Source organism: Juglans microcarpa x Juglans regia, chromosome 6D (assembly GCF_004785595.1).
Source record: "Juglans microcarpa x Juglans regia isolate MS1-56 chromosome 6D, Jm3101_v1.0, whole genome shotgun sequence".
Lineage (NCBI taxonomy): Eukaryota > Viridiplantae > Streptophyta > Magnoliopsida > Fagales > Juglandaceae > Juglans > Juglans microcarpa x Juglans regia.
The window spans coordinates 20,933,084-20,960,586 of record NC_054604.1 but is presented as its reverse complement, the minus strand read 5'-3'; the positions used below and the strand labels follow the sequence as shown (position 1 = coordinate 20,960,586).

At 42.4% G+C, this 27,503-nt stretch overlaps 2 protein-coding genes across 2 annotated transcripts; one reads left to right on the top strand and one right to left on the bottom strand.

Annotated features, from left to right (window-relative positions):
* Nucleotides 1-2,315: 2,315 nt before the first annotated feature.
* LOC121234923 (uncharacterized zinc finger CCHC domain-containing protein At4g19190) lies at nt 2,316-8,228 on the bottom strand. Its single transcript, XM_041131065.1, has 7 exons — nt 7,939-8,228; nt 7,763-7,825; nt 7,414-7,556; nt 7,121-7,237; nt 4,570-4,771; nt 3,834-3,948; nt 2,316-3,737 (listed from the first exon to the last, which is right to left on the bottom strand). Exons 1-7 carry the CDS (start codon nt 8,161-8,163, stop codon nt 2,842-2,844), a joined length of 1,761 nt encoding a protein of 586 aa, XP_040986999.1. The 5' UTR covers nt 8,164-8,228; the 3' UTR covers nt 2,316-2,841.
* A 3,481-nt stretch (nt 8,229-11,709) lies between these two features.
* On the top strand, nt 11,710-12,429 carry LOC121235454. The gene is made up of 2 exons (XM_041131801.1): nt 11,710-11,776; nt 11,948-12,429. The coding sequence occupies exons 1-2, from the start codon at nt 11,710-11,712 to the stop codon at nt 12,427-12,429; spliced, it is 549 nt and encodes a 182-aa protein (XP_040987735.1).
* The last annotated feature ends 15,074 nt before the right edge of the window (nt 12,430-27,503 follow it).

Genomic DNA, 27,503 nt, shown 5'->3' with positions numbered 1-27,503 from the left:
TACTAGAGCGAAAGGTAGGCCTAAAGGTTGCCTTATCCCACCTGTCGCGGAGTTCGGGTCAGTCCTCAGCCACTCGAAGGCAAAGACTTACCTTCTTTGCGACGTCAACGGGCGGAAGTTAGTCCAGTCTCAAACTGCCCGAACAACCTACATTCCCACAAGACCAGAATGGGTGGGCCAAGCTAGAGGCCACCTCGTCACTCCGGCAGACAAGAGCTGGTCTAGCCTCCGGGTTGCCTGAATACCTACTTCGACCCCTGTAGCGGTGAAGAGCTGACCAGCCCCGTGGCCGTCTGAAGAAGTTATCTCCTCAGGGGACTAAAGGGGCGGGTTGGCTTGAGGCATCCCAACCTCTCCCCAATAAAGTGCAGGCCGGGTCTTTCGACCTCTCGAATGCTATTCCAAGGAATGAGGGCAACAACAACACAATAAAAAGTGGACCAACCACATCACTGTCCAAATCGTTACCTCCGTGAGGGGACTAAATGGGTGGGCTTGGCCTGAGGCATCCCGACCCATCCCTCGATGAAGAGCGCAGGTCAAGTCTTCTGATTGACTACCCGAACTACTTTGGGGGCGTCATCTCCTACAACGGAACGCCATCTCCTACAGTGCGGTTGGATATCTTCTACTTACCTTCTCGTGAGGGTCAACAGGCGAGTCCAGACTTAAGGCAGCCCAGCCTGCCACATGGCGAAGTGCGAGTTCAGTCTTTTAATTGACCAACATTACTTTTGAGACAACATCCCCTCCAGCAAGCATCGATCCTTTGGAGAAAATTTACAAATATCGCACTCATGAATGTAGAAAATTTAGATTGGCCAGTTTGTTATCTGCAGCATGGTTAAACATCTCCAGCTTACCTTCCCCGTTGAGGGTCAATAGGCGGGTCCAGCCTCAAGGCAGCCAGGTCTGCCTCACGGAGAAATGCGGGTTTAGTCCTTCAACTGCCTAATATCACTCCTGAAATAGCATCTCCTCCAGCAAAAGCCAAGTGTTTGCACTCGTGCCATAACCGTTGCCAGCGGGTTACCTTCAAGAACGAGTCTTCAGAGTTAATGTGCCTCCGAGCTCCACAACCGCCTGAAGTGGACCCAGATAGTCAACGGGCTCCCTGACCACTTCATGTGAGTTACAACAAGCATACTCTAACATTAAACGCAATGCACATTAGAAAAGGAAAGTTCACCAACACCATCAAAGACAAAGACACCGAAAAAACATATGCCTTTCAACAAGACTTAGGGTGAGTCCAGTTTTACAAACTGCTCGACTCTTTTTACCATTTTTATAAAAGTCAACATGAGGGAAAGGTCAGAGACCGCCTGACCTCCCAGGTGCCCGAATTGGCGGGAAAGGTCAAGGACCGCTCGACCTCCCAGGTGTCCGAACAGGCGAGAAAGGTCAGGGACTGCCCGACCTCCCAAGTGTCCGAATAAGCAGGCAAGTCACTTGACTGCCCGACCAACTTTTGTACGCATCTTACGCGATAGAACCCATCTCCCGCCATTGCCAAGCTACGTACTCGATCCCTACGCACTCCATGCAGTCGAGCCTACCTCCTGCTTATCTCATCAAGACGGGCTTTACGCTCGCACTCTACGCAGTCTAGCCCATCTCCTGCCTAATCCTGCACTCGAAAATCTTTACTGCTTAATGCGAGAGAACGGATGACCAGGGCTAGCTCTCAAAATTTATTTCTCTACAGACGGGGGCGGATCAGTTCGATTGCATACTTTACCTTTGGAGATTCTCAAGGTCTTTTTTGGAACAAATTGCCCTTAAGAATTGCGAGCAACTGTGAGAGGGTAAAATAAATATTGTTCACTACCATAGACATACCCACACATACCGTACAGCCGCATTGAGGCCCAACCCATTTTAGCGGGTTCGGAAATGGATCTTTCTCCCCTCTAGGCTGCGCCATTTTTGGGCATTAACACTGATCTTATTCGTTGTTCTTGTTCTGTGTAATGAAGATACGTGTCAATCATAAATCATCACTTCCATAATTAAGACAAATCATCATAATTCAACACCCTAATCTAATCAAATAAAATGTCTAATTTTATTACTAACTAATGAAACATTAAATTCCAAGTTGTGAATAACATGTTATTTAACTTCCTCGCAATTAAAAAATAAATTCTTATTATAATAAATTCTCGACAAAATTTTCAGGGTATTAACCCTAACGGTTATTGACATTGAACTATTAGGTAAATTTTGCGGTTTTTGTATTGAAAAATACACTGCAAAATTGAAATGGACATTGTTATTTTTACTCCTTTTTGTTAAATATGATATAAACCATAATCAACATAGCTATATATGTATTTCATGAGTACGATCTAGCAAAGGCCAAAGATCCACAAGTGCATGGGATGATAATTCGAAGCTCCATAAAATTCGAATGAATCCCTTGAAAACATAAATTAATTTTCCAGGAACGTCAATACACATTGCACAAGCTATCAGCTTCTGAACGGAAAATTCAAGCTCCAGTCCCATGTAAAGATTGCTCCAATGCAGTACATGATGGAAAGCTGATATAAGGGGGAGGGTTACACAACCAATTTACCCAACGACCAGAATGTTATTAGACAAGAACAGAGCTTCTTGGGGGTAAATTTAATAATGAGCATCCTCTGATCACACTAAACAACCCAAGAGACAGCTGAATCCTTTAGTTTCTCCTTTTTTCACGGCTAAGATTGTTAGCATGGAATCTGATAAAACTTATCATCCAGCCTGCTCATTCTAGTATTAAGTATATCGAATTTTGAAATCAAACTCTGATGAAGGATCGGACTGATGGTGATGACGGTGATTATGGTGATGTCAATATTTACTCCTACGATGCTTCTCATCAGAATCTTTAAATCTATGTGGATGAGTACTCTTCTCCCTTCTATGATGCCTCTCAGGATTGGAATCTTCATGAGAACAGACATGTTTGTGTCTACTCTTGTCACTTCTACAATGCCTCTCAGCATCGGAATCTTCAAATGAATAAGAACCTTTGTGTCTGCTCTCATTTCTTCTATGATGCCTCTGGTTACGAGTCTTGGATGAATAAGAGCCCTTGTTTCTTCTATGATGCTTCTCAAGGTCAGCATCTTCAGATGAATATGAACCCTTGTGTCTACTACTGCCAATCCTGCGATGCCTCCCAGGGTCCGAATCTTCAAATGAATGGGAATTCTTGTGTCTGATTTTGTCACTTCTATGATGCTTATCAAGGTCAGAATCTTCATATGAATAGGAATTCTTGTGTCTTCTTTTGTCATTTCTATGATGCCTATCAAGGTCAGAATCTTCAGATGAAAAGGATTGTTTTTGCCTGCATGTGTCACTTCTATGATGCCTATCAAGGTCAGAATCTCCAGATGAGTAAGAATACTTGTCTCTGCCCTTTTTACTTCTAAGATTTTTGTCAGCATCAGAATCCTCAGATGAATAAGAATGCTTGTGTCTGCTCTTTTTACGTCTATCAAACTCTAAACTGTCTGAACTTGATTCAGAATCATTATGCTGCCTTTCCTTCATCTTACGCTTTTTCTTCTTTGACCTCTGTAACCCATCCGCAGAAGATATCTCGTCTTCATTTGGATCCTTCAATTCTCTATTAGGTGATGACTGCTGCCTTTTTTGCTTCCTTTTCTTTCTGGACTTCTTCTTGGGTTTGGTAGAGAAGTTGGTCAGCAGCGCAGGTATATTATCCCCACTCAAGAACCCTACCAAATGGAGGGATGACAGTTATCACATGAGCATCCTAGTTAATACGACCTAAAAATTGTCATAGAAGTTCCTGGAATAGAAAAAGTAGATACCTCCATACTCATCAAATATGTCCTCAGCAACTATTTGCTGGTTAGGGTCATCTGGTTTAAACCCTCCACGCGGAGGACTAACTCCTGGTTTCTGCTTGAGCTCCCACTTTAGAGGCTGTAAAATAGGACAAAGAACACAGGATAATTGATATTAGTCAAGAGTCCTAACTGTGGGACGTTATAGCAAAACAATGATACAAGGATGCCGGATTCCAGGTAGTCCTTCGTGAAACCAAATTTAGAAGTAAAAATTACTCAAAATGACCTTTTTTTTCTTTTATGAACAAAATGACCTTATTTTAACACACAAAATATACACGTGCATGTGTTGACAAAATATGCTTTTGCAAACAATCAAATTAAAGTGCAAAATGAGGACATATGCCTTATAAACTGAAAGAATAAGCTATCCATTCAAAGGTGGGATTGGCACCCATACCAAAAGAATATAAGGAGAGTTACCAAAACGATTTCACCATGTGCTACAGAAAGGGAAATGGATGCACCAGTAAATAAAATTGATTTAATTCAGGTTCAAGCGGTGAAAAGGCCAGGATAGAATGAGGTAAAAAAATGATCTCGCATAATGCCAAAACCACCAATAGAATCTTACACATTCACCAATTAAACAGTGACAAGAAATAGCAATTTGTGAGCAACAAGGAAAATTTGGCTTTTAACCAAGGTCCTGGGTAACCAATGGAATCTGTGCCGACGAGGATAGGATAAGACTGACCTCACTAGGATCTGTGTGGGCAAGGATTGCATTTAAGGGATCATCTCTTTTCAATCGACTTTCTTCATTAGGCATTATGGCATCCTTCAATGGGCATTCACGATCACCACTTTGGTGACCATAATTTCCACATCTTAGACATTTCACATTGCGAACTTCCACTCCAAATGGTTTCGCCCTTCCCTGAACACCGGTCTCCAGCCTAAAAAATTATTCATTGAAATTTACAACTAAATCAGCATTCTCTAATCACTACCACACACACTATACTCAAAACAACTATGTAACTGATTTCAATTACAAAGTAGAGCATCTGCTAAGTAGAGGGAAACACCAGGTAGAGAGTTCATCAAGCATTTACATATCATTCAAAAGAATAACTATCAGAATCCTGAAACAAGTTTTATATTACCAGCTATCTTCTACAGGTCGTAAGGGATAATACACTAACTACAGGTCTCAGGCAGACATATATTGACTTAAATTGCTTTGGGATAAATCAACTGGTATAAAAGCTAAGTGCTCCTTTCAACCATGTAAAAATAATCAATTTCATGCAGAGAGGGACCTCAAAATCAGAACTATCATTAAAAATTCATACGGATACAATCAATCTACAAGAAAAGTTCATTATATTGAGTCATCATTGCATCAAGATATTAATATTTCATTCATCTAAAGTAATATGACGTATCTCCTATTAAAACTCACATTTGATGAACTGTTGAAGTAGATGAAATCAACTTGAATGGGTATCATTGAATATGACAATAAAATATTTATTAAGGACCCCATTGTATACAACAAGTAATAATACCAGAAGAATTCCTATATGGTAAGAATTCCTTTTTTTTTTTTTTTTTTTATAAATTATATAGAAAGAATTCTTACAACAACAAAAAAAAAAAAAGTATTAATACCAAGAGGCTGGCGAATTTTCTTACGACATGAAAGAATAAATCATGCCCAAAAAGTTCGCAGTAAAGGACCCCCCTTTACAACATAAATCACTGCCAGGTCCTCAATCCCTCCAACCTACCCCAGACGCACAATATTGCTATTGTCCAAATTCAATCTCAAAACCTGACGCCACCTCACAATACAAAATATGTGTCTGATATTAGTATAGTAAAAGGAAAGCTTTCATCAGCAAACAACAAAAGAGAGACCGTCACAACTCCCCTGGATCCATTCCCAACTTGTAAACTAGAAGAAAACCACTCTCTACAGCTGTAGACAGCGGTTTCCTTCACACAACCCTTTGGAGCCGTTGAAGAAGCCAAGAGGAGTACCATAAGTCAAACTACAAATCTAATTAAGAAAATGGAAAGAAAAATCCATTTCTTCCCATTCCACCCAAAACTGATTATGTCCAGCATATAGATTAAATGGCAACAGGTAACGTTATTGTAAAGACTTAACAACTTCTAGTTTGGTGATTAATCTAGGCGTTCGACTACTAAAACGAGCATACATGCTATGAGCACTAAATAGAAGTGTTCTGAGAGAGTGGCAACAATTTCCCAAGATCCCTTTTCAGCCCGACAGCCAGGCCTTCACCAAGAGATTACAAACACTTCCAACCAAAATCATCAGCCAAAAGTCCCAGTATTTTGAGCTAACATTCCAAACCAACACTGATAAACTCACATGGCCTACCAATATTCTTAATTCTCCACACAATTGGTAGTTAAATCGTTGCATCCAGGCATATGCATGAGACTAATCACTACCCACATGCAATATTTGTAGTTAATTCATGTATATCAAAACAATTACACCCCTGTAAGAAGCAATAACGCACACCACTGTATAAAATAGAAAACAACCTGTTTTTGTTAAATAAAATGGAAGAATATAATTTTCTAACCTTTATTGAAAGTGAACAAGCTCAATAGCAAAGGGTCTAAATTCTATTAATTAAGAAACTCCAATATCAAGTGTAATTTTCTAAACGGCTTTATAAATAATGAAATAGGATCTAACAACTTCTCAGTTCCACAATGGGAAGCTGCCTAGAACCATGAATTTCAGGTATAGGAATAACATTGTCATCATGTATGTTATGGTCCTAGGAACTACTCTTTTGGTTGCATTGGCTTATTGAATCTCTTAGTACAGGAATTTAGAACAAGTTCCAAAATCCAACCACAACTTATCTTTTACCTTTCATGTGTTGAACAGTCATTAATGCAATTACTTGTACTTTTTAAAAGAAGAAGAGCAATTTTGTCGTAAACAAAAGCAATGACGCTCTATATGCTGCATAACACTGAACCAACAGTAGCCACAAAGTTGATATAGTTCTGCAAACAATAAGTTGTAACAAAAAACATTAAGGACACAACTTGAACTCTCAATCTGTACAATCTGCAACATTTTCAGTAGCTTTTCTTGAAAGTAGATTTTTAAAAACTTACTGTTTTATTCAAGTTAATTTAAATAACACAATGTCCAGATTCATACATGTATAACGTCAAGCAACTGCCAAGTAAACTTTGCAACATTAAACACATAATACTTAAATGGAAGAGGGCACATCCATTCATACCGTGGAGCATTTTTTAAGACTTCAAATTCTTCTTCGGTGGGTAATGGACGCCCAAAAACATCTTTTGGTCTTGGTTTCTTCTTTTCTTCACCTCTAACGGGAACAGATTCTGGTGGCCTACATAAGAAACACCATAACTATTAATCTTTATCTTCCAAAACATGGTGAATATGGTACGGCAAATAAAGAAACTACTATAAAGACCATTTTTCTTCATTTTTTCTTCCTTTCTGGAACAAATTAGTCCCAAATTAAAAGTTTGCAAAAAGACAAAACAGAGATGCAAATGGTACATAGCAGTGGACTCCCCGTCAGCGAGTGGGTCATTCAGTTCCTGTTTTTTACTCTCGTCAGCAATCTCTGCAGCTTTGGCACTTTCGGCATTGTAACCAGGTGGACGAACATACATGAAGCTAACAGCTTTCATCATCTCCACCTATTATTTTACAGCATACAGTTATACAAAATTGCAAAAGAACAAAAAGAAAATATGGCAATCCACACATCATATAATGAAAACGGTATCGTGAGATATTGCACTGGATTGGCTTTGGGAGAGTTTCCAGTCAATGGAAGCACGATAAACCTAATTCACTTGAAAGAGAAAAAAACTACAAAGGAAGGAAAGAAGAAATGAAAGACCTTTTCCTTCTCCTTCTTGGAGATGAGAGCGGTCTGCCGAAAGAACTCCTGCTCCTGAGAGTACTGCAAGCAGAAAGAGAGATCGATACAAAGAAAAGTAATGAATCCGAATGTGAAGATAAGGGAGGAAAAGTTAGAAGAAGAGAAGAGAGATATTGAAAAGAATAGTATGATGCCTCGCGAGCAACTTCCTCGGCTCGACGCTCGCGTTGGGCGTGGGTCTGCTCGGCGATCCACTTGCGGCGTTGGTTGGGATAGGAGAGGGGATGCCATGGCTTTTGGTTGAGATACGAATGGCTCCACGCGGTGCCGGCCTTCGTCTTGTAATCCACTTCTCCATCAGGGCCCTTGTCAGAGAACCTCTTGCTCAGCCTTAGTCCCTCTCCCTCTTCTCCTTCCATTCTCTACCCTTACTCCGATTACCTTTCTCCTCTCCTCTGATTTTCCTCTCTACATTCTACCGTGGATGGTAAACACGGCTGTGCCATGTCTCTTTCGGCTTATTTGGGCCAAACTGCTAGGTTCAGACCTTGATCTCTCGCCACAGCTACCTTCGGCCCAGCCCAACCAACTTCAAACCGTTTGAATATATCGTTTGAATATATAATACCCTAAAATATATCATTTAAAAAATTAAGAGCTCGCTCCTGATTTAAATGCAACTCATTTAGTTCTGATTCCCAAAAAGGGGACACCTGAAAAACTTGAAGATTTCAAACCTATTAGTTTGTGTAATGTGGTTTACAAGATAATTGTTAAGATAATAGCTAATAAGCTGAAGATTATTTTATCCCAACTTATTTCTCATACTCAATATGATTTTTTCAAGGGGAGGCTTATTCTAGATAATGTCCTTCTTGCTTATGAAGTTGTCCACTCAATATGAAAAAGAAGGCGAGGTAAAAAGGGTGTCATGTCTGTTAAGCTTGATATTAGTAAGGTTTATAATAGGATGGAATGGAAGTTTCTTGAACAAGTGATGTTTTGTTTGGGTTTCGATTCTAGATTGATATCATCGATTTTATAATGTGTATGTTTGGTGTCTTATAAGATACTCCTTAATGGTGTGCCTATGTTGTCCACTTTCTCTTGTTGGGGTATCTGACAAGGTGATCCGTTATCTCGTATTTGTTTGTTTTATGTGCTGAAGGGCTATTTTCTCTCATTCAAGAAGCTGAAAACAAATGATTGATGAGGGGTGTAAGGTTATGTAATGGTACTCCAACGATTACTCACTTATTCGTTGCTAATGGCAGTTTGTTATTTTGTAGAGCTAACATGGCAGAAAACTTTGCACTTTGGCACTTAATACATATTTATACAAATGCATCTGGACAATAGATAAATTTGGAGAAAACATAGTTATTAGTTAGTAGAAATGTTGGGGAGGAAGAGGTGAATTCCATTAAGGCACTTTGGAATGTGTAGTCAATTCAATACCATACTCGGTATATGAGTTTACCATCCTTTGTTGGACGTGCTCATTCTACTACTTTTCAAAATTTTAAATCAAGAGTTTGGAACAAATTACAATGGTGGAAAGAGAAATTTTTATCACAAGCTGGTCAAGAATTTCTCATTGTGGCAGTGGCTCAGGCATTACCTACTTACATTATGAGTTGTTTTCAATTACCAAAGTCTTTTTGCAAGGAATTGGAAAGTATGTTCGCTAGATTTTGGTGGGGACGATAGTTCATTGGGTTAGTTGGAATAAAATGTGTAAATCCAAGTTGATTGGAGGATCGGGTTTTAGTAATTTAGAGATTTTTAATTTGGCGTTGCTTGCCAAACAAGGCTGGAGATTACTTCATAATTCTGATTCATTGTTGTTTAAGATTTTTAAAGCCAAGTATTTCTCATATACAACTTTCCTACGGTCACAACTTGGGTACAATCATTCCTATGTGTGGAGAATCATTTTCACAACAAAGAATATTCTTATTCAAGGTTGTATATGGCGGGTTGGGAATGGTGAAAACATTAATGTATGAATAGATCGGTGGGTTTCAGCGAGCTTAGAGGCTTTTGGTTCTCACTCTTCTCAATTATTACCCTTGAATGCCATTGTTAATATGTTATTTAACACTTTGTCTAGAACATGGAATGAAGCTTTGATCAGAAATAGTTTTTCTTCTTATGTGGCTGAGCAGATTCTTCATATTTCTCTTCATTTTTGAGCAGTTGATCAGTTTGTTTAGGGTGCAAATAAGTCTAGTAAGTATTTTGTTAAATCTGATTATCATTTCACTACAAAGATGGTACGTAGAAATGGTGGTGTAGAAAGTTCTCACTCAAACAGTAATCTGTTTTTTGGGGGAAACTATGGCATTTATCTCTCCCTAACAAAGTGAAAAGTTTTGCTTGGAGGGCTTGTACCAATAGCTTACCTACAGAGATTAATTTACAGAAAAGGGTTATAGCAGTTGATGGGAACTGTACTCATTGTCATTTGAAGGATGAAGATGTAATTCATGCTTTATGTTTATGCTGTAATGTTTCTCAAGTTTGGGAGGTTCAAAGCAGCCACTTTTTTCAATTCTTGGGTGCTACTAATTGTTTTGACACTTTTATTGGGGAATTTGATATGTTTTTAGTCCCTATTTTCCTCGCTATCTGTTTGGGTATATGGAAATATAGAAATCTTTGTTTGTTTGAAAATACTTCAAATATAATTCTAGAAGTTGTTGACCATTGTCTTGAGTATGTAACAAGTTTTGATGCTATTCAAGCCTCCAAACAGATTGTGATAAAGGAAAAGGTATTTCTATAGCAACCCCCCCTTCTCATGCTAAGTTTAAGCTGAATCTTGATGGGGTATTGTTTAAAAATGAAACTACTGCATGTATTGGTGTTATTCTTAGAGATGGTGATGGACGAGTTTTGTTTGCTTTAAGCAAAAAGTAAGTGGGTGTCTTTAAGGTGGATGATATTGAATCTTTGACAGCTTTAAGAGGTTTACAGATGATTTTAGGCATATTTTTTACAGTTTAATATGAGAAGGTGATTCATGGTGGAATGGGATATCCCCATCACAGCCCACTGGATTGGGACTGAGCAAGGCCCTGAAGCCCTTTTCAGTTCAGACCGCTCCTTTCCTATGGGCCAAGAGCCATCAACGGAACCCAACCCACAAGTTAGATTAAAAGGAAGGGGATACATCACGCTGGAAACAAGTTGGGGGGACAGCTGGGACACGCTGACCCTAATGTCCTCCTCTAACACCTAGCATTAAAAGATCCAAGCCAATAAGTGAACGGAGAACACAGACAACCCTCAATTCTCTAACGATGGGAGTGAGAAGTGACCGTTTCAACTGCCTGTCATCGAGATGCCTCCCGAGAAGCCACACCGCATCAAAGGCCATGACCTGGGTAGTTGTAGGCGTGACGTAGACCCCTGACATAGGGTATGAAATGTTCCCCGCCTCATATAAAAGCCATGCTTTAGGTTCAAAGAACTCTCTGAACTCTCTAATTCTCATGTCATTTCCCAGAAGAAGAATGATTGACTTTAGCATCGGAGGCTTCCCGGACTACTGCTAAGCCCACCTTTGTCTCTGTGTTTGTAGGTAGAAAGATCCCGACCTAAGTTGTTGGAGCTTAGCCCAAGTGTACGAAACACGACATTAATAGTGGCACCATATGCGAGATCTCTATAGACGCAATGTGTCCTTCGTATGCTGCTACTACACGTTCCTAAGCAACTCGCGAATAAGAAACATCAACAAACATGGAAGGAAATTTCGTAGAAATGGAAGAATGCATGAGAAAGATGGTGGAAGAGGTTGAGAACCTTCTCCGCAAAATTGAAGCCCTGGGAAGAACCAACACTAAATTGCAAGATGAGGCGAGGCAAAATAAGAACGAGTAGGAAGAATCTCAGAGCGTTGGCTGGTAGATGCTGGTGAAGAAGAAAGAAGGAAGATGCATCATGAATTACGTAGCCTCATGGACAAATATGAGGAGATGGCAAGGAAGATGGGCGCCTCCTCGTTGGTAGATCAGTTGCTCACCAGTACAAACTTACTTTACACTGCTAAGGTGATAGTTGCACTACTGCCGCTGAAATTCAGGGTCTCCCAAATGAAAATGTATGACGGGTCCAGGGACCTCCCCCCCCGGGAAACCTAGAAACCTTCAAGGCCCATATGACCCTGAACAGTTTCCTTAGGAAAATTGCTTGCAGGGCCTTCCCTCCCTCTAACCTTGAAAGGGGCTACGAGGGTATGGTTCAAGTCGTTGGCACCTGGGTCAGTCAATAGCTTTGGAGAGCTAGCCCACCTGTTCCTCATGCAGTTCATGACCAATAGGAGGAGAAGATGCCCCTCCATGTACCTCCTCACCGTCAAACAAAGAGAGGATGAAATTTTGAAAGCATACTTGGCTCGATTCAACAAGGAGCGTATGACGACAGACGATCAAGACAAGCAAATCACCTTAGCAACACTCTTGGGTGACATATGGCCCCTTAACCAGTTCATGGCAGAATTGGCAGGAAGAACTTCCACTACCCTACGAGAATTCATGGACCACGCCGATGGCATCATCAATGCTGAAGGCACACTCCAAGCCCTGATAGAGCCCAGAAAAATGGAACTAGAACAAGCCGACAGGAAGGCCAAGGCATTAGGCAAAGCTAATGCCCCCGAGAAGGCTAGGAAGGGATAACAAGATAGGAGGCAGGATGAAGCACCCCCTTGAAAGGCATGGGACCCCAGTATGACAAGGTCACGTTGTCTGTACCGGAGGAAAGCAACTACTCAGGAAGTTGATAACCTGGGCAGAAGTTGCCATTATTGCACCTACCATCAGACCACATCTCATAATACCATGGACTGCATTTCCCTTAGAGTAGGACGGGGAGAGGCAGAGCACCTCGCCCCCCAGCATCATGCCAACCAAAGAAGGTAACGAGAACGTAGCCGAGAGAGATTTGGTAGGTCAAGAAGGAGTGAAAGCCCAAGGAGACGGCGGGTGGAGCGAAAGCCTCCGTAGAACAGCCCAGGGCGACATCAGAACCATCATCGGGAGATTTGTGGGTAGCAACCTGACCTCCTCTAGTAGGAAAGCGCATGCCAGAGGGTTTTTCAAGGGACATGGTTTAGTCGATGGGAACCATCACCCTTTCGGTCCTGGTCAACAAAGCCCCTCACATGGCCTCCACAATGGCCGACTCCATAGTGGTGAAGGCCTCCTCATCATACCTGGGGTGGTCAACCCTCAATAGCTTGAAGGCAGTAACTTCAACTTACCACTTGAAAGTGAAGTTCTCAACGACCACAGGAGTGGGGGAGATCCGAGGCGAGCAAGTATTAGCATGCAAGTGCTATGGGCATGAGCTGAAACCTGCGAAGGGGCATAATAAAAGCTCCAGGCGACAACAACTTCCCACAACCTCCCCCCTAGTTTGGCACAGGAGAAGAAGAGGTCAAGGACAAGCAAGCCCTCAGACAAGTGGAGCCAAATGAACCACTTTAGCTAGCTCCCCTGGAACCAAGTCGTCCTGAGACCACGATCAGAATTGGCAGTAGAATGGGACCCGATATGCAGCAAGCTATGAAGCAGCTCCTCATGAAGCACCGAAATATGTTTGCCTGGGGCCACGAGGACATGCCTGAGATTGATCCCGACATAATCCAACACCACCTTTGCGTGGACCTTGAGGCCAAGAAGATCAGGCAGACATGCCAAAGTTTCAGCGTCGAGAAATGCACCACCATTATCGAGGAGGTCGATTGCCTCTTAGCAGTAAAGTTTTTATGGGAGGAACACTACCAAGATTGGTTATCCAATGTTATGCTAGTGAAGAAGGCCAACGACAAATGGAAAATGTGTGTCGACTTTAGAAATCTTAACAAGGTCTGCTCGAAATACAACTTTCCAATTGACTTGATAGTGGACTCTACCGCTAGGGTGTAAAAAGAATTGAAAATTTGATTGAACCGGACCAAACTGAACCGAGATTCGGTCTGGTTTGTAATCGAAACCAACCTAAACCGATGCGATATTGGTTCTTAATAATCAAAACCGGTCCTAAATCAGTGTAGTACCGGTTTTCAAAAATGAAAACCGGTTTAAACCAAACTGGACCTGTATATATATAATTTTTTATATTATATTATATATATTATACGCTAAATTGCTAATTAATATAACATGAAATTATAATCTTATTATTCAAGTCTATTAATTTCATAATATAAAATTAATATAACATTTGATATAACATATAAATTTTATTCTTAGACATAAACATTAATATTAAGTTATTAATATTATATATATATATATATCAAGGATAAATACTTTTTTGGCATAATAAATTATAATATATATTATTTTTGTAAATATATTTTTTTTCCATTTAATCATATATACTCATATAAAAAGTCTAAAACTTATATAAACTATAGTTAAATTTAATATTATACTAATTTGTGCTAAGTATTATAAAATAATGTACTTATAGTATAATATAAATAGATTAATAGTTTAGTATATGTAAACATCATATTATTACTAATATAGATAATCTGTAAAATTAGAAAGACTAGACCGAAACCAGAAAAACTGGACCGAATTGAACCGAAACCGGTAAAATCGGTTTCGGTAATGAATCGGTCCGGTATCAATTATTAAATTTTTCAAAACCGGTGTATACCGGTTCGATTCTAAAACATATATAAAACCGGACCAAACTGGACCTGTTACACCCCTATCCATCACAAGTCACCGCATGTTGAGCTTCATGGATGCCTATTTGAGGTACAACTAGATCCACATGAACCCTGACGATGAGGAAAAAAGTCATTTATCACGGACAGGGGCTATACTACTAAATGGTCATGCCTTTTGGCCTAAAAAATGTGGGGGCTACTTACCAGTAGCTTGTCAACTGCATGTCCAAGGAGCAAATAGGGCGAAAACATGGAGGTCTATATAGACGACATGCTCGTTAAGAGCAGAAACCCCCAAACAACACTTAGTCGACTTGCATGAGACCATCGCGGCGCTGCAACGCTACCAGATGAAGCTCAATTCTACAAAGTGTGCATTCGGCGTCGAGTCTAGGAAGTTCTTGGGTTTTATGGTCTCCGAGCAAGGAATAGAAAGCAATTCAGAGAAGGTGGAGGCCATACTCAACATGGCCCGACCTTAGAACATTAATGGCGTACATAGACCTGTCGGCCAAGTGGGGGCCCTTAATCAATTCGTGTCCCGTTCAACGGACAAGTGCCTGCTGTTTTTTAAGTGTTGCGGAAGGCGCAAACTTGGGACTGTGAATGCAACCAAGCATTCAAGACCCTCAAGCAATACCTCACTAGCCCACTGATGCTCAATCAGGCTGAACTAGGAGAAGCCTTGAACCTGAATCTGTCCATCTCCTTTCACCTAGTCTCTACAACCTTGGTACGAGATGTGAAGGGCTCCCAGAATCCAATATACTATACTATCCTAGCTTTTCAAGGAGCAGAGAAGAGATACCCCAGGATGGACCAACTAGCCTTCGCTCTAGTAATGATTACACGCCGGCTCAAGCCATACTTCCAGGCACACCTAATTTGGGTTTTGACCGAAGCCCCATTGAAAAAGGTCTTGCAACAGCCTGATGTCTCAGGCAAGCTGATTGACTAGGCGATAGAACTAAGTGAATTTGACATTAGATACATCCCCAGAAATGTTGTGAAAGGGCAAGTGTTGGCAGACTTGGTCACAGAATTCATCAGCTTCCCAAAATAAGTCCGAGATGCACCTCCCGTGAAGCCCTGGCAGGTCTTCTTTGATGGCTCGTCCTGTCAAGCTAGAGGGGAGTGGGGGTGTATATTGGTACAGATACAGGAGAAGAACACAACTACGCCATCAGGCTAGCATTCAAAACCATAAAAAATGAAACAGATTACGAAGCACTTCTAATCGGGTTAGCAATCACTGAGTCACTAGGCGCCAAAGAAGTTGAAGTAAGTGTCGACTCCCAAGTGGTCATCAACCAAGTCTGGAGGGAGTTCACCATGAAGAGCAAGAAGCTGAAGAAATACTTGATGCTGGTGGGGGAAAGAAGCAACCACTTGCGGTATTTTGAAGTGCAGCAGGTGTTGAGGGCCAAGAACCAAAAGGCTGACAAGTTGGTAGAAGCTGCGTTCAAGTAGGAAGATGTCTCTTTGCAAGAACAGACGGTTGTTAGAACCGTAGACAAGGCCATGGTAGGGGTCGAGATGTCAGAGGTAAGGCCTGGAGCTAAAAAATGGGTCATGGAAATAATCAGATACATGGATGCCAGCGAGCTGCCCAACAAGAAGTGGGAGGCGAGGAAGATCATGAATAGGGTAGCATGCTTCACCTTTGTGGGTATGGTTACTCCACATCCCTCCTAATACGCGTTTCACCAAAGAAGCACAGTACATCCTGGTGGAGATACACAAAGGAGTGTGTGGCAACCACTCAGGTAGGAAAGCACTGGCATAAAAGGTAGTAAGGGCAGGATACTATTACCTATATGCCTTTAAAGACACAAAAGAGTTTGCCCGGAAATTCCAAAAGTGTCAGGAGTACCCCTCAATACCCCAATGCCGGTCGAATGAGCTGACGTCGATCATGTCACCATCGCCCTTTGCGCTGTGAGGAGTTGACTTGGTCAGCCCCTACCTCTGGGCAAAGGAGGAGTGAAGTTTGTGGTTGTTACTGTCGACTATTTTACCAAATGGGTGGAAGCCGAAGCACTGGCGATGATAACAACAAACAATATCACCCGGTCCTTGTGAAAGACAATAGTGTGCAGATTCGGCATCCCTCATTGCATAATCTCGAGCAATGGGAGGCAGTTCAACTCGGATCACTACCGCGACTGGTGTAGAAACTTGGGAATCAAGTTCACTTACTCATCCCTGAGACACTCATAGGCTAACAGACAATTTGAGGCAACCAATAAGACATTGCTCACGATACTGAAGAAGAGACTCGATGAGAAGAAATGGGATTGGACAAAGGAACTCCCTAGGTACTATGGGCCCACCGGAACACTATCAAAACTCTAATGGGGAAACTCCCTTCACCCTCACTTATGGACATGAGGCGGTAATGCCAGTCGAAATCGGGATGCCCACTTATAGGATCCAAAATTTCGATCAAGACTCTAATAATGAGAAACTAGAAGAACAACTCAACTTGTTGGAGAAGAAAATACAATAGGCCAAGATGAGAACGACGATCAACAAAAGGAAGGCCGAGCACTACTTCAACAAGAGAGTCAAGCTGAGATCCATCAAGGTCGGTGACCTAGTGCTGAGATAGACAGGGACAACTACCAGAGAAGAAGGAAAGCTAGGGCCGCGATGAGAAGGTCCACACGTCGTGACTGCCAACAATCATCCAGGCTCCTATTGACTCAAAGACTTCCAAAGGAAAGAACTACCCCATCCGTGGAATGCAGAACACCTACGAAAGTTCTTCTACTGAATATGTATGCATACAAATGATGAATAAAGTTATACTTTTTTTCTCATAACTATGTTTTGTCTTGCATGACTACTTACCTTCTCTTTGAGGGCCAACATGTGGGTCTAGTCTTTAGAGCGGACCCGACCTACCCCAAGGAGAAGCGTGGGTCCAGCCCTTGGCTGCCCGACTACTTACATTTCCTGTGAGCATCAATAGATGGGTCCAGCTCTAAACTGCCTGACCTCTCTCACGGTGAAGCACAGGTCCAACCCTTGGCTACCCGACTACTTACCTTCCAGTTGGGGATCAAGAGGAGGGTCCAGCTTTTGGATTGATTCGACCTACCTCACGGCAAAATGCGGGTCCAACCCTTGCTGCCCTAACTACTTACCTTCCCTATGAGAGTCAACAGGCGAGTCTAGCCCTAAATTGCCCAACCTCTCTCACGGTGAAGCACGGGTCCAGCCCTTGGTTGCCCGACTACTTACTTTCTCCATGAGAGTCGACAAGTGGATCCAGCACCAGACTGTCCAACCTCCCTTAAGGCAAAGTGCGGGTCCAGCCCTTGGATGCCCAACAACTTACCTTCCCTGTGAGTGTCAACAGGTAGGTCCAGCCCTAGGATGCCCAACCTCCTTCACGGCAAAGCACGGCTCTAGCCCTTAGCTGCCCCGACTACTTACATCCCATTGAGGATCAACAGGCAAATCTAGTCTTAAGGGCAGCCCCGACCTGCCTCGAGACAAAGGTTGGACCTGCATGTCCAGTCACTAACTAACCGACTACTTACCTTCACTGTGAGCATCAATAGGTGGGTCCAACCCAAGACTGCCCGACCTCCCACAGGATAAAGCTTGGGTCTAGCCCTTGGCTTCCCGACTACTTACCTTCCCCGTGAACGTCAATAGGCAGGTCCAACCTCAAACTGTCTGACCTCCCTCATGGCGAAGTGTGGGTCCAGCACTTGGTTGCCCAACTACTTACCTTCCCCAGGAGCGTCAACAGACGGGTCTAGCCCCAGACTACCCTACCTACCTCACGGTGACACGCAGGTCCAGCCCTTGGCTGCCCGACTACTTACCTTCCTGTTGCCTCACGATGAAGTATAGCCCCAACTTGCCTCACTATGAAGCATTGGTCCATCCCTTCGTTGCCAAACTACTTACCTTCCCCGTGAGCGTCAATAGGCAAGTCCAGCCCCAGACTGCTCGACCTCCCTCACGACGAAGTACTGGTCCAACCCTTGGCTGCCCGACTACTTACCTTCTCATTGAGGGTCAACATACAACTCTAGTCTTAAAGACAACTTGCCTCACAGTGAAGTGCGGGTCCTACTCTTCATTGCCCTACTACTTACCTTCCCTTTGAGCATCAACATGCGGGTCCAACCCTAGGCTGCCTGACCTCCCTCACAGCAAAGCGTAGATCTAGCCCTTGGCTGCCCGACTACTAACATTCCCGTTGAGAGTAAACAAGCGAGACTAGTCTTAAGGGCAGCCCTGACCTGCCTCATGGCGAAGCGCGGGTCCAGTCGTTGGCTACCCGACTACTTACCTTCCTCGTGAGAGTCAACAGGCGGGTCTAGCCCTAGACAGCCTGACCTCCCTCATGGTGAAGCGTAAGTCCAAGCTTTGTACTGATCTGACCTCCTTCACGGTGAAGCGCAAGTTCAGCTTAGCTGCCTGACTACTTGTCTCCCAGTGGAGGGTCAACAGGCAGGTCCAATCTTTTGACTAAGAGCATCCTCATGGATTAGGTAAAAGCTAAATCCATTGAGTATTTAGCTATTAGAAAAATATATTCACAATGAATTAGCTAAATTCCAGTAACTTTCAAAAGTTTTTCCAAATTTGAATGTTACTGTACATACATCAAATACATATTTTATCAATTATTTCTCTCTCCTTTTTTTTTATCACATATTTTATCACAATTGATATATTAATTTGAGTTAGTGATATATTAATTTAATTAGAATATGATTATTAATTAATATATAATAGGTAGAATAGTAAAATATGATAAAATTAAAAAAATTAATAATTAAAAAAATTAAATATTTTTGAAATTATTAGTTACTCATTACTATATGATGAATAAATAGATAATCTAACGTAGAGATTTGATGTGAATAACCAAAACTAAATTCATCTTACATTATTTTATTGTTATATAATGAAAAAAAAAATTATTCCAATGTAGAGATTTATGTAAATAGAATAACCAAAAGTCAAATTTCTCTTATATTCATAAAAAATGTCCTTGAACTTTGGCTAATCCATTGAGGATGCTCTAACTCGACCTCCCTCATTGCAAAGTCACAATAGACCTCCAAACATCGCCAAGCAATTCAAGCAATTTAGGTTTGCAAGTATCATATTTATAATTTGGGTTATCTACGCTAACCGATTTGGTTTGTTTTGCATGGTCACGCACCTTTTCCAAACGAAGGACAAGTCACGACCTCCATCACGACAATGGCTGGTGGGTCCAGTCTCTTGACCACCCAACCTCCTTTCCTTCTCATTGAAAGGTGGCAAGCGGATCCAGCCTTGCGACTACCCGGCCACCCTTGTTGAAAGGTCATGACAAAGACAAACAAAGGGAACCACCACATTAACTCCTAAAGACTAGGAGTAAGTCAATTGACTCCTCGCCATGTCAATGCCTCACTAGTCCCCAATCTTTTACACGCACCAACGAAAAAGTAAAAAAAAAAAAAGAAGTAACAGAGAGAAGAAGATGGAAGAAGATCGCTTACAAAGAAAAATTGTCATCGGTTTGCATATTTATTGCCCAGTGGGGAGTATACATGTACAGAAAAAAAAATTTTACAGTGTTTCTTTACACAAATAATAGAGAACAAAAATACAAAATAATAAATAATAAAAGTACAAGGAAACAAAAAGCCCGATGTCAGCTGGTGGGGTCGTCCGGGAAGGCATCAGGCATCAAGTCCTTTCCTATAGTGGTGTCGTGCTTCAGTGTCGCCGGGTCCAAGGGAAAAGACTCTAGATCGATGGACCTCAGATCATCCTACGAGTTCACCAGCAGATGGTACCACATCCTTGCCAAGCCCTCCATGTAGCTGTAGGACCAGGCTTGGTTGAGAACAAGCCTGGCAAACGACAGCTATTTGTCCAGGTGAAGGACAACATCTTGGACTTCGACTAGGTCTTACCTCAGGTCCTCAATGACGACGTCACAGGCAGCTAACCGACTGTAGCCAGCTTAACCTCCAACTCTTCGGCCTGCTTCTTCTCTTCAAGCATCGTGGCCCGCGACAACCACCTCAACCTCCAGGTCCTTCACCTTTTTGGCTTTAGACTCAAGCTAGGATGACTTGTTCTTCACGAACTTTAAAAGGGACATGTAGTTGCCATTGAGCTAGTTGTACGACTGAGTATTGGAGTCATACTGCTTCTTCAACTTCAACTTCTCCTCCTTCAACTCTTAGGCTTAACTTCTTCAGCTCGTCAAACTCCCCCACTCGGTAATCCAACAATCCCAACAGGTTGTCCCACACTTCCCCACAAAGCGCTGCCTTGAGTAGATGCTGGCTGACCTCCTCCCACGACTTGGCAAGGTCGGACTTCAACTGGCCTCTTGACGGCAAAGCCAGGCAATCCTCTTTTGCCTTCGTCAACGACTAAAGTCCATCCTGATAAGGGTCTCTTCTAGCTCCTCTTTCTCCTTGCTCACCTTCCTGGCCTGCCACTTGACCAGGTTGGACAGGCAGCGGAATTCAAGATTCTCCTCCTCCAGAGCCCCTTGATCGTCCACAATAGGAGCCGCCAACTACTCCACCCCCTGACAAAGACACAAGCCGAGTTAACAACAAGAAAAAGAGATAGAATGGAAAAAAGAGTGCGCCAAAACTTACCCGCAGAAGAAGGCCTCAATTTTTTCAACCATCACTTGGATGGATTCGACACGGGCTCTCTCGAATCCAAACTTAGCTCGTGGGGCCTCCCTCTCGCCAACCTCGTGAGATGACCCCATGCGCCCCAACTATAAAGAAGAAGAGAAAACCTCGTGAACAAGGGAGCCACCCACCTCCTCAGGCAGAGGGCTAGATGAGGTCCTGACACCGCACGCTACGTCATCCTTAGGCACCTCAGCAACCTTCTCCCCAAAACCACCCTCTAGACTTGTTCTGACCTCGCCTCTTAGGAGACCATGACCACCTCTACTTCCCCTTCCATCACCAAGACCTCCCAGACCTTCACTGTCACCACCTCAACCTTAGTCTCGAATGGGACTCCCGAGACCTCCCTGACCTCCACTACTACCACTATGGCCTCAGTCTCAGGTACCTTATTGGCCTTGATTGATGTCATCACGGCCTTAGCCTTGGGCAAGACTTCCAATATCTCATTGGCCTTCACTGACGCCATCACATCCTCAATCTCGGGTAGGACTACCAAGACCTCCCTGGCTTGCACTGACGCCATCACGGCCTCAGTCTTGGGCGGGATCACTGAGGTCTCATTGGCCTTCACTAATGCCACCACGGCCTCAGTCTTGGGCACAACCAAGGGAACCTTGCCGACCTCCGAGACTGCCTTCAAAGGCACTTCCGTCGAAGTGACTTCATGTTCGAGAGAATAATTGAAGGGGAACCTAGAGATAGAGACCCTATTCTAGCCGAGATCAAAGGCATCCTTACCCCCACTACCTGCTCCTACTCCCCAACAGCTGGAAACCCCTCGCCCTCTACAACGTGCTCATTGGCCTCTAGAGAGGGAATCAGCCTTGTGTCAATTTCAAGTGGTGAAACAACACTCTTGGACTCCTTAGGGGTAGGCTTCAAAAGAGCCACGTAGAGCTACAACTCAAATTCCTCCTTAGCTCAAGTGACGGTTTCAGTCCTTCCCGTGTTGCCCTCTCGGAGGGGGGGGGGGGTAGGAGAAGACGTGGCCTGATAAACAAGAGAAGGGATCACAAACTGAGGAACTTTAGCTATCCTAAATGTGACTCGGACCCCTTGGGATGCACCCGCGGTGCCCATCTTACTCAGCGGGGTGGGGAGCCGTGCAGTCTTGGAAGCAAAAGACGGGGGGATGAACGCATAGCTCCCATAGAGGCCGAAGATGGTCTTAGATGACGAACGATAACGGGAATGCTAGAAGGTTACCCAAGAGGGGGTGGCCAAGCAAATTTAAAACTGCTGCCCCCAGACTCCTTGGTCTGAGGCTTCTTCCCTTTCCCCTCTAACAGCCTGCTCAAGGGCCTCTTAAGATCCTGGCGAGCTGTGGGCCACATGGGGTTGCTACGATAATCGAAGTGAGCATGCGCTAGAAGGCTAGGTACCGCCTTATATATTGACTTCCTCCAACAGGGCCTCAGTGTAAACATCCTATTGGTGCGAAATCACCCAGGATTGGACGATCTCCAGTCGAGTCTCCTCATCCTTAGTTGGTTTTGGTCAAACCTCCCTATCCTTCGACATAACCCTCCATATAGCACATATGGGAAACTCTTACCGAGTAGTCTGTCTGGCTGAAAACTCCCACCGCTTGCTAATAGAAGGAAGAACCGCTGGTTCCAGTATTTAATCTGAGAATACTGCTACTCCAGGCAAGCCATAGTCTGCCCTTGGCGCAATCGAAAACTGCAAGTGTTCCCTTTTTACCTTAGGAGGTTGTGGGTTAGGAGGAACTCCTGGGTAGTGAGGCCCAGTTGCTCTAGGTCGACCTCTTCCAGCTCTAAGTGCCAAACAATGCAACAACACACCAGAATCCTCCTTGAGTTGGGGTAGTCCAGCACGTCACGAACTGCAGGCAAAAAGGAAGCTGCAGTCCATTGGCAAACATGGAGAGCTATAACGCCACCTTTGTGGTGTAACCCTCGAAGTCTACAGCCCTTTCAAGGGCCTCATGGACCTTTAAAATGATGGAGTTAGGGACTCTAAAAGAGGCCTTCAAGGACCTTAAAGTCGCCAGAAAAGCCTCCAACCTCCAATTGAACCCCTCGAAGTGTTGGGACTCAGTACAGACCTCTGGAGGGTCAATGCCCCAGAAGTCCTGGAAGACTCAGACGGGCAGGAAAAGCGCAAGCCCTAGTGAGCGGCACGGGAAGAGTTCTTGGGTGCCATAGAAGAAAAGTAGCAGAGGCTGGTTGGAAGGGAACTGAAGGGAGAAAAATGCAAGGTAGCAGGAGAGCATGAAGACAATGATTCAAATGCTGAGAGAGAGAGTGAAAGTAAACGGACCAAGAATGGGAAAGAGGTTGGACTTGGCCCATGTCGATTGGAGTTCCCTAAGCTACAGATCAACACGTGATGTGGAGGGGATAGTGGCTGGGTGCAGATCCCACGATATGCGCTGCACAAAGCGACGAATGAGGGGAACTATCAGTCGTTACTCAAATGAAGGGAGTCAGACGGGCACACTCAAGTGCACATCAGTCTATCAGAAACGAGCCACTGAAACATCCCAAAAAATAAAGGAATTCCCACCGTACAGGTTCAGTAGGAATTAACGGCATAGCTGGAAGGGGATATCCCATCACAGCCCACTGGGTTGGGCCTGAGCAAGACCTTGAAGCCCTTTTTAGTTTGAACCGCTCCTTTCCTATAAGCCAAGAGCCATCAACAAAACCCAGCCCATGAGCTATATTAAGAGGAAGGAGATACATCGCGCGGGAAACTAGTCGGGGGGACAGACGGGACACGCTGACCCTGACGTCCTCCTTTGACACCTAGCATTAAAAGATCTACACCGGCAAGTGAACGGAAAATACGGATAACCCTCCATTCTCTGACAATGGGAGTGAGAAGTGATCGCTCCGACCGCCTCTCGTCGAGACGCCATTTGGGGAGCCACACTGCATTAATGGCGCCACCTCAAACACTGCGTCACATTAAAAGCCATGACTTGGGCGGTTGTGGACGTGACGCAGACCTCTCACACAGGGTACAGAATGTTCTCCTAAAACCTCGTATAAAAGCCAAGCTTCATATATGAAGAACTCTCTAATTCTTCTACCATTCTCCTAGAAGAAGGACTAATTTTAGTGTCAGAGGCTCCTCGCACCACCACCAAGCCCACCTCTGTCTCTGTGTTTGTAGGTAAAAAGATTCCAACCTGGGTTGCTGGAGCTTAACCCAGGTGTATAAAATACGACATTAACACATGGAATGTTTTTAAAGCTATTAAATCTAGGAATGCTTCTTTCTCAACACATGGGCCTTTAATCGTAGAAATATAGCGCCTTCTCATTATTTTTCCGAATCTGAAAGTTTACACGTGGGAAGATAGGATAATGAAGCTGCACATCTATTAACACGGCATGCTCGAGGACAAAACTAAGTTCTTGGTATAACCTTGAATAAAATATGAGTAGTAAATGGGGGTTCAGAATTCTTATCAAAAGAAGACTGGTTAGGCAGTGGGCTTTCCCTTGTAATTTGTATACTGTGTTTCCAGTTTGAATGAAGATTTACATGTTATAAAAATAATAATAATAAGAGTTCGATTTAAAAATTAGTGGGTAGTTTCACATTAGCGTAACGGGTGAGAGTGAGATGCGAATATTATAGATAGTTTAAAGCATGCACCACCAATTAATACTAGGCGATTGTTTGAAATTTGAAATCATTATGGCTTTATAATTAGATTTTCTGAATTAACTAATGCGGTTATATCCAATCTTACTTTATTATCCTTATCAGATCCCTTTGTGATCATTTTAAGATTGAAAAGAGGTATAACTATTTCATTTTTTATTTTGGACTCATTATTATTGCTTTTTTAATTTTGGAGTTTTAAGATCTCATGGGTTTCTTCATTCAAGAAAAAGCTTGGTCATAGTCATGCTCTCTTTCTTTTTCGAATAACTCTATTCAAAAGTTTTTATACCATACACCATAATCTGCGTATTATAATTTGTTTGAAAAATAAATTTTAAAATTTGAATCTTACAAATCAAATTATACCATATAAATGATATGTGATGTAAAGATCTTTGAATAGCATTTCTCTTCTTTCTCACATCCTATTTGGGGATGCTTCTTCATTTTCTATCATGCTAATGCTTTGGACACTCTTATTAGTCCCACTACAACATATATTGCCTTTTCTCACAAACTTTTTTTCCAAGGCAAACCATGGTGGGAAATAGTTCCATTATTACACTAACATTGTGCGTGGAAAATAAATTCACTCGTTGCAGCGACTTACTGAGCGACGAGTTATAATTTGTGGAAAAAAAGGGGTTTTTGCGACGAATTCTTGTCGCCGCAATAAAATTTGCCCACAAATTTCCCTGGCTGTAAAAATTAGACCCATCTCATGAAATCATTGGTGACAATTCTCTTTTGTTCCTTTTCCGCGGGGAGAACCAAACAAATGAGCCTTGCTTCCCTCCCATTCTCAGTTGTTTTTTTTTTTTTTTCGTGGAAACCATTTCTGTTAAACCAGTGGGTTGGGGGAATTAGGGCTGAGGATCGAAGAGATCGATCTCTGGGGCTTTGAACGGCCAGCGTCGGCGTCCACGAGTTGAGTTCCTGTCCCACTGCCAGCGTTTGCCCTCAATCAATCCCAGAAGACTCCGCTGGAACTTCCAACGAGCAGAGATCTCTGGAGCTTCCAACGGCCAACGTGGGCGTCCACGAGATTACTTCCTGTCCCACGGCCAGCGTCCACCCTCAATCAACCCTAGAAGACTCGGCTAGAGGTCCCAACTCCGACTTCGTGTATACCACTCAACTTAATTTCTTCCCTCCCCTGTTTCATTATATCTGTAAATCTCAGGCAGAATTTTTGTCATGCTTTACTCATCTTCTAATATCTTCTATGGGTAACTCATTTTAGGGTAATTTCTTCTAATATCTTCTATGGGTAACTCATCTTCGAATATCTTCTATGGGTAATTTCTTTACTCATTTAGGAGACTCCCTTCCCTTAGCAGTAGGCAAAGATTGCCCCTTGTAACCAGTCTCTATGGGTAATTGGGTCTGGCCACCTTGCTTCATGGTGTTCAATATCATGTTTTTAAAACTCATCAATCCTTAGTGTATCTCGATAATGCTGTTCTGTGTTAACATTATATCATGTTCATGGTTGTTAGGTATAAAGGGGACTGTCACTTGTTGGGCATATAGGCCTCGTGTCACTGTAATCTAATGGACACAATTTCTTCAATGAAAGACCTCATGATCTTCAAAAAATAAAGAAGATCGATGCTTTATTCCAAACCACCATTAGCCCAGTTGTCTTTGTTTTTCCCCAACATGAGTCTGTGCATCATGTGTTACTGATGTTACTAACTTCTTAACTAAGACAGTGATAGAAAAAATTGATAGATAATTTTTTTACCCACTGAGAATTAAAAACTGTGGACTAGGATTTGTGTACCCTTTTTCCAGTTCCATCTAGAAGACAATTGAGGTCAATTCATATGATAACCCCTTCTAAAATTTTAACCTTTAAAAATTTTTATGAAGTTAATTGATTACAAGATAGAATTAATTAATTTATCTAATCAAAAGTATGTACACTATTTACTTTTGGGGTGATTATTTATATGTGCCATGATTTGCATCAGTATTATATTAACTTAATTTTCTCCATATATGCTACTGATCAACTACCTTATTTTTGTTTTATTGAAACAATAAGAGGCCGATAAGAGAGAGATATAAAAAGGAATTGAAGGAAAAAAAAAAAAAAAAAGCAAACAAGAGGTAAGCAAAATAAAAAAGAAAAAAAAACACAAAAACTAAAATTTACTTCAACCCGAAATACTTAATTAGATTGGAATTTTTTATTTAAGGAAAAATTAAATATTTTGTGGTTTTTACAAATTGATGACACTTGTTTTGATCATCTTGATCATGATCATGTCAATCTTTCTTTTATTTAGTTATAATTTTAGACGTTACATCATGATCATGTCAATCTTTCTGCTTAAACTTATGACAATCCCATAAGGCCTGTAGTTCACTTTAGCCAATGATTGGAGTTGGTTGTTATTGCCATTATCCACCAAGGAGTCCCCAAATATGAAGTAGCAAGGTACTCGAGGCTCTGCTCCTGCCAGCTTGCACCATATATTCAACACAAAAACCAACACACACATCACACCCATTTTCTTAAGCTCCCTCGCCATTGAAACAAGCTGTAGAAAACAAAATAAAACAAAAAAATCCGAGGAACTAGTAGCTTATCGTAGTACCCGATTAGGTGTTTATTATGTGTATGTTTGTGAGGAGAAATTTAAAAGCTAGGTATATGGAAGTATATATAGTGGAGAAATTGAGACAAATTGTTTGAGGAGAAGGCTTGACCATGGTTTTGCTTTTA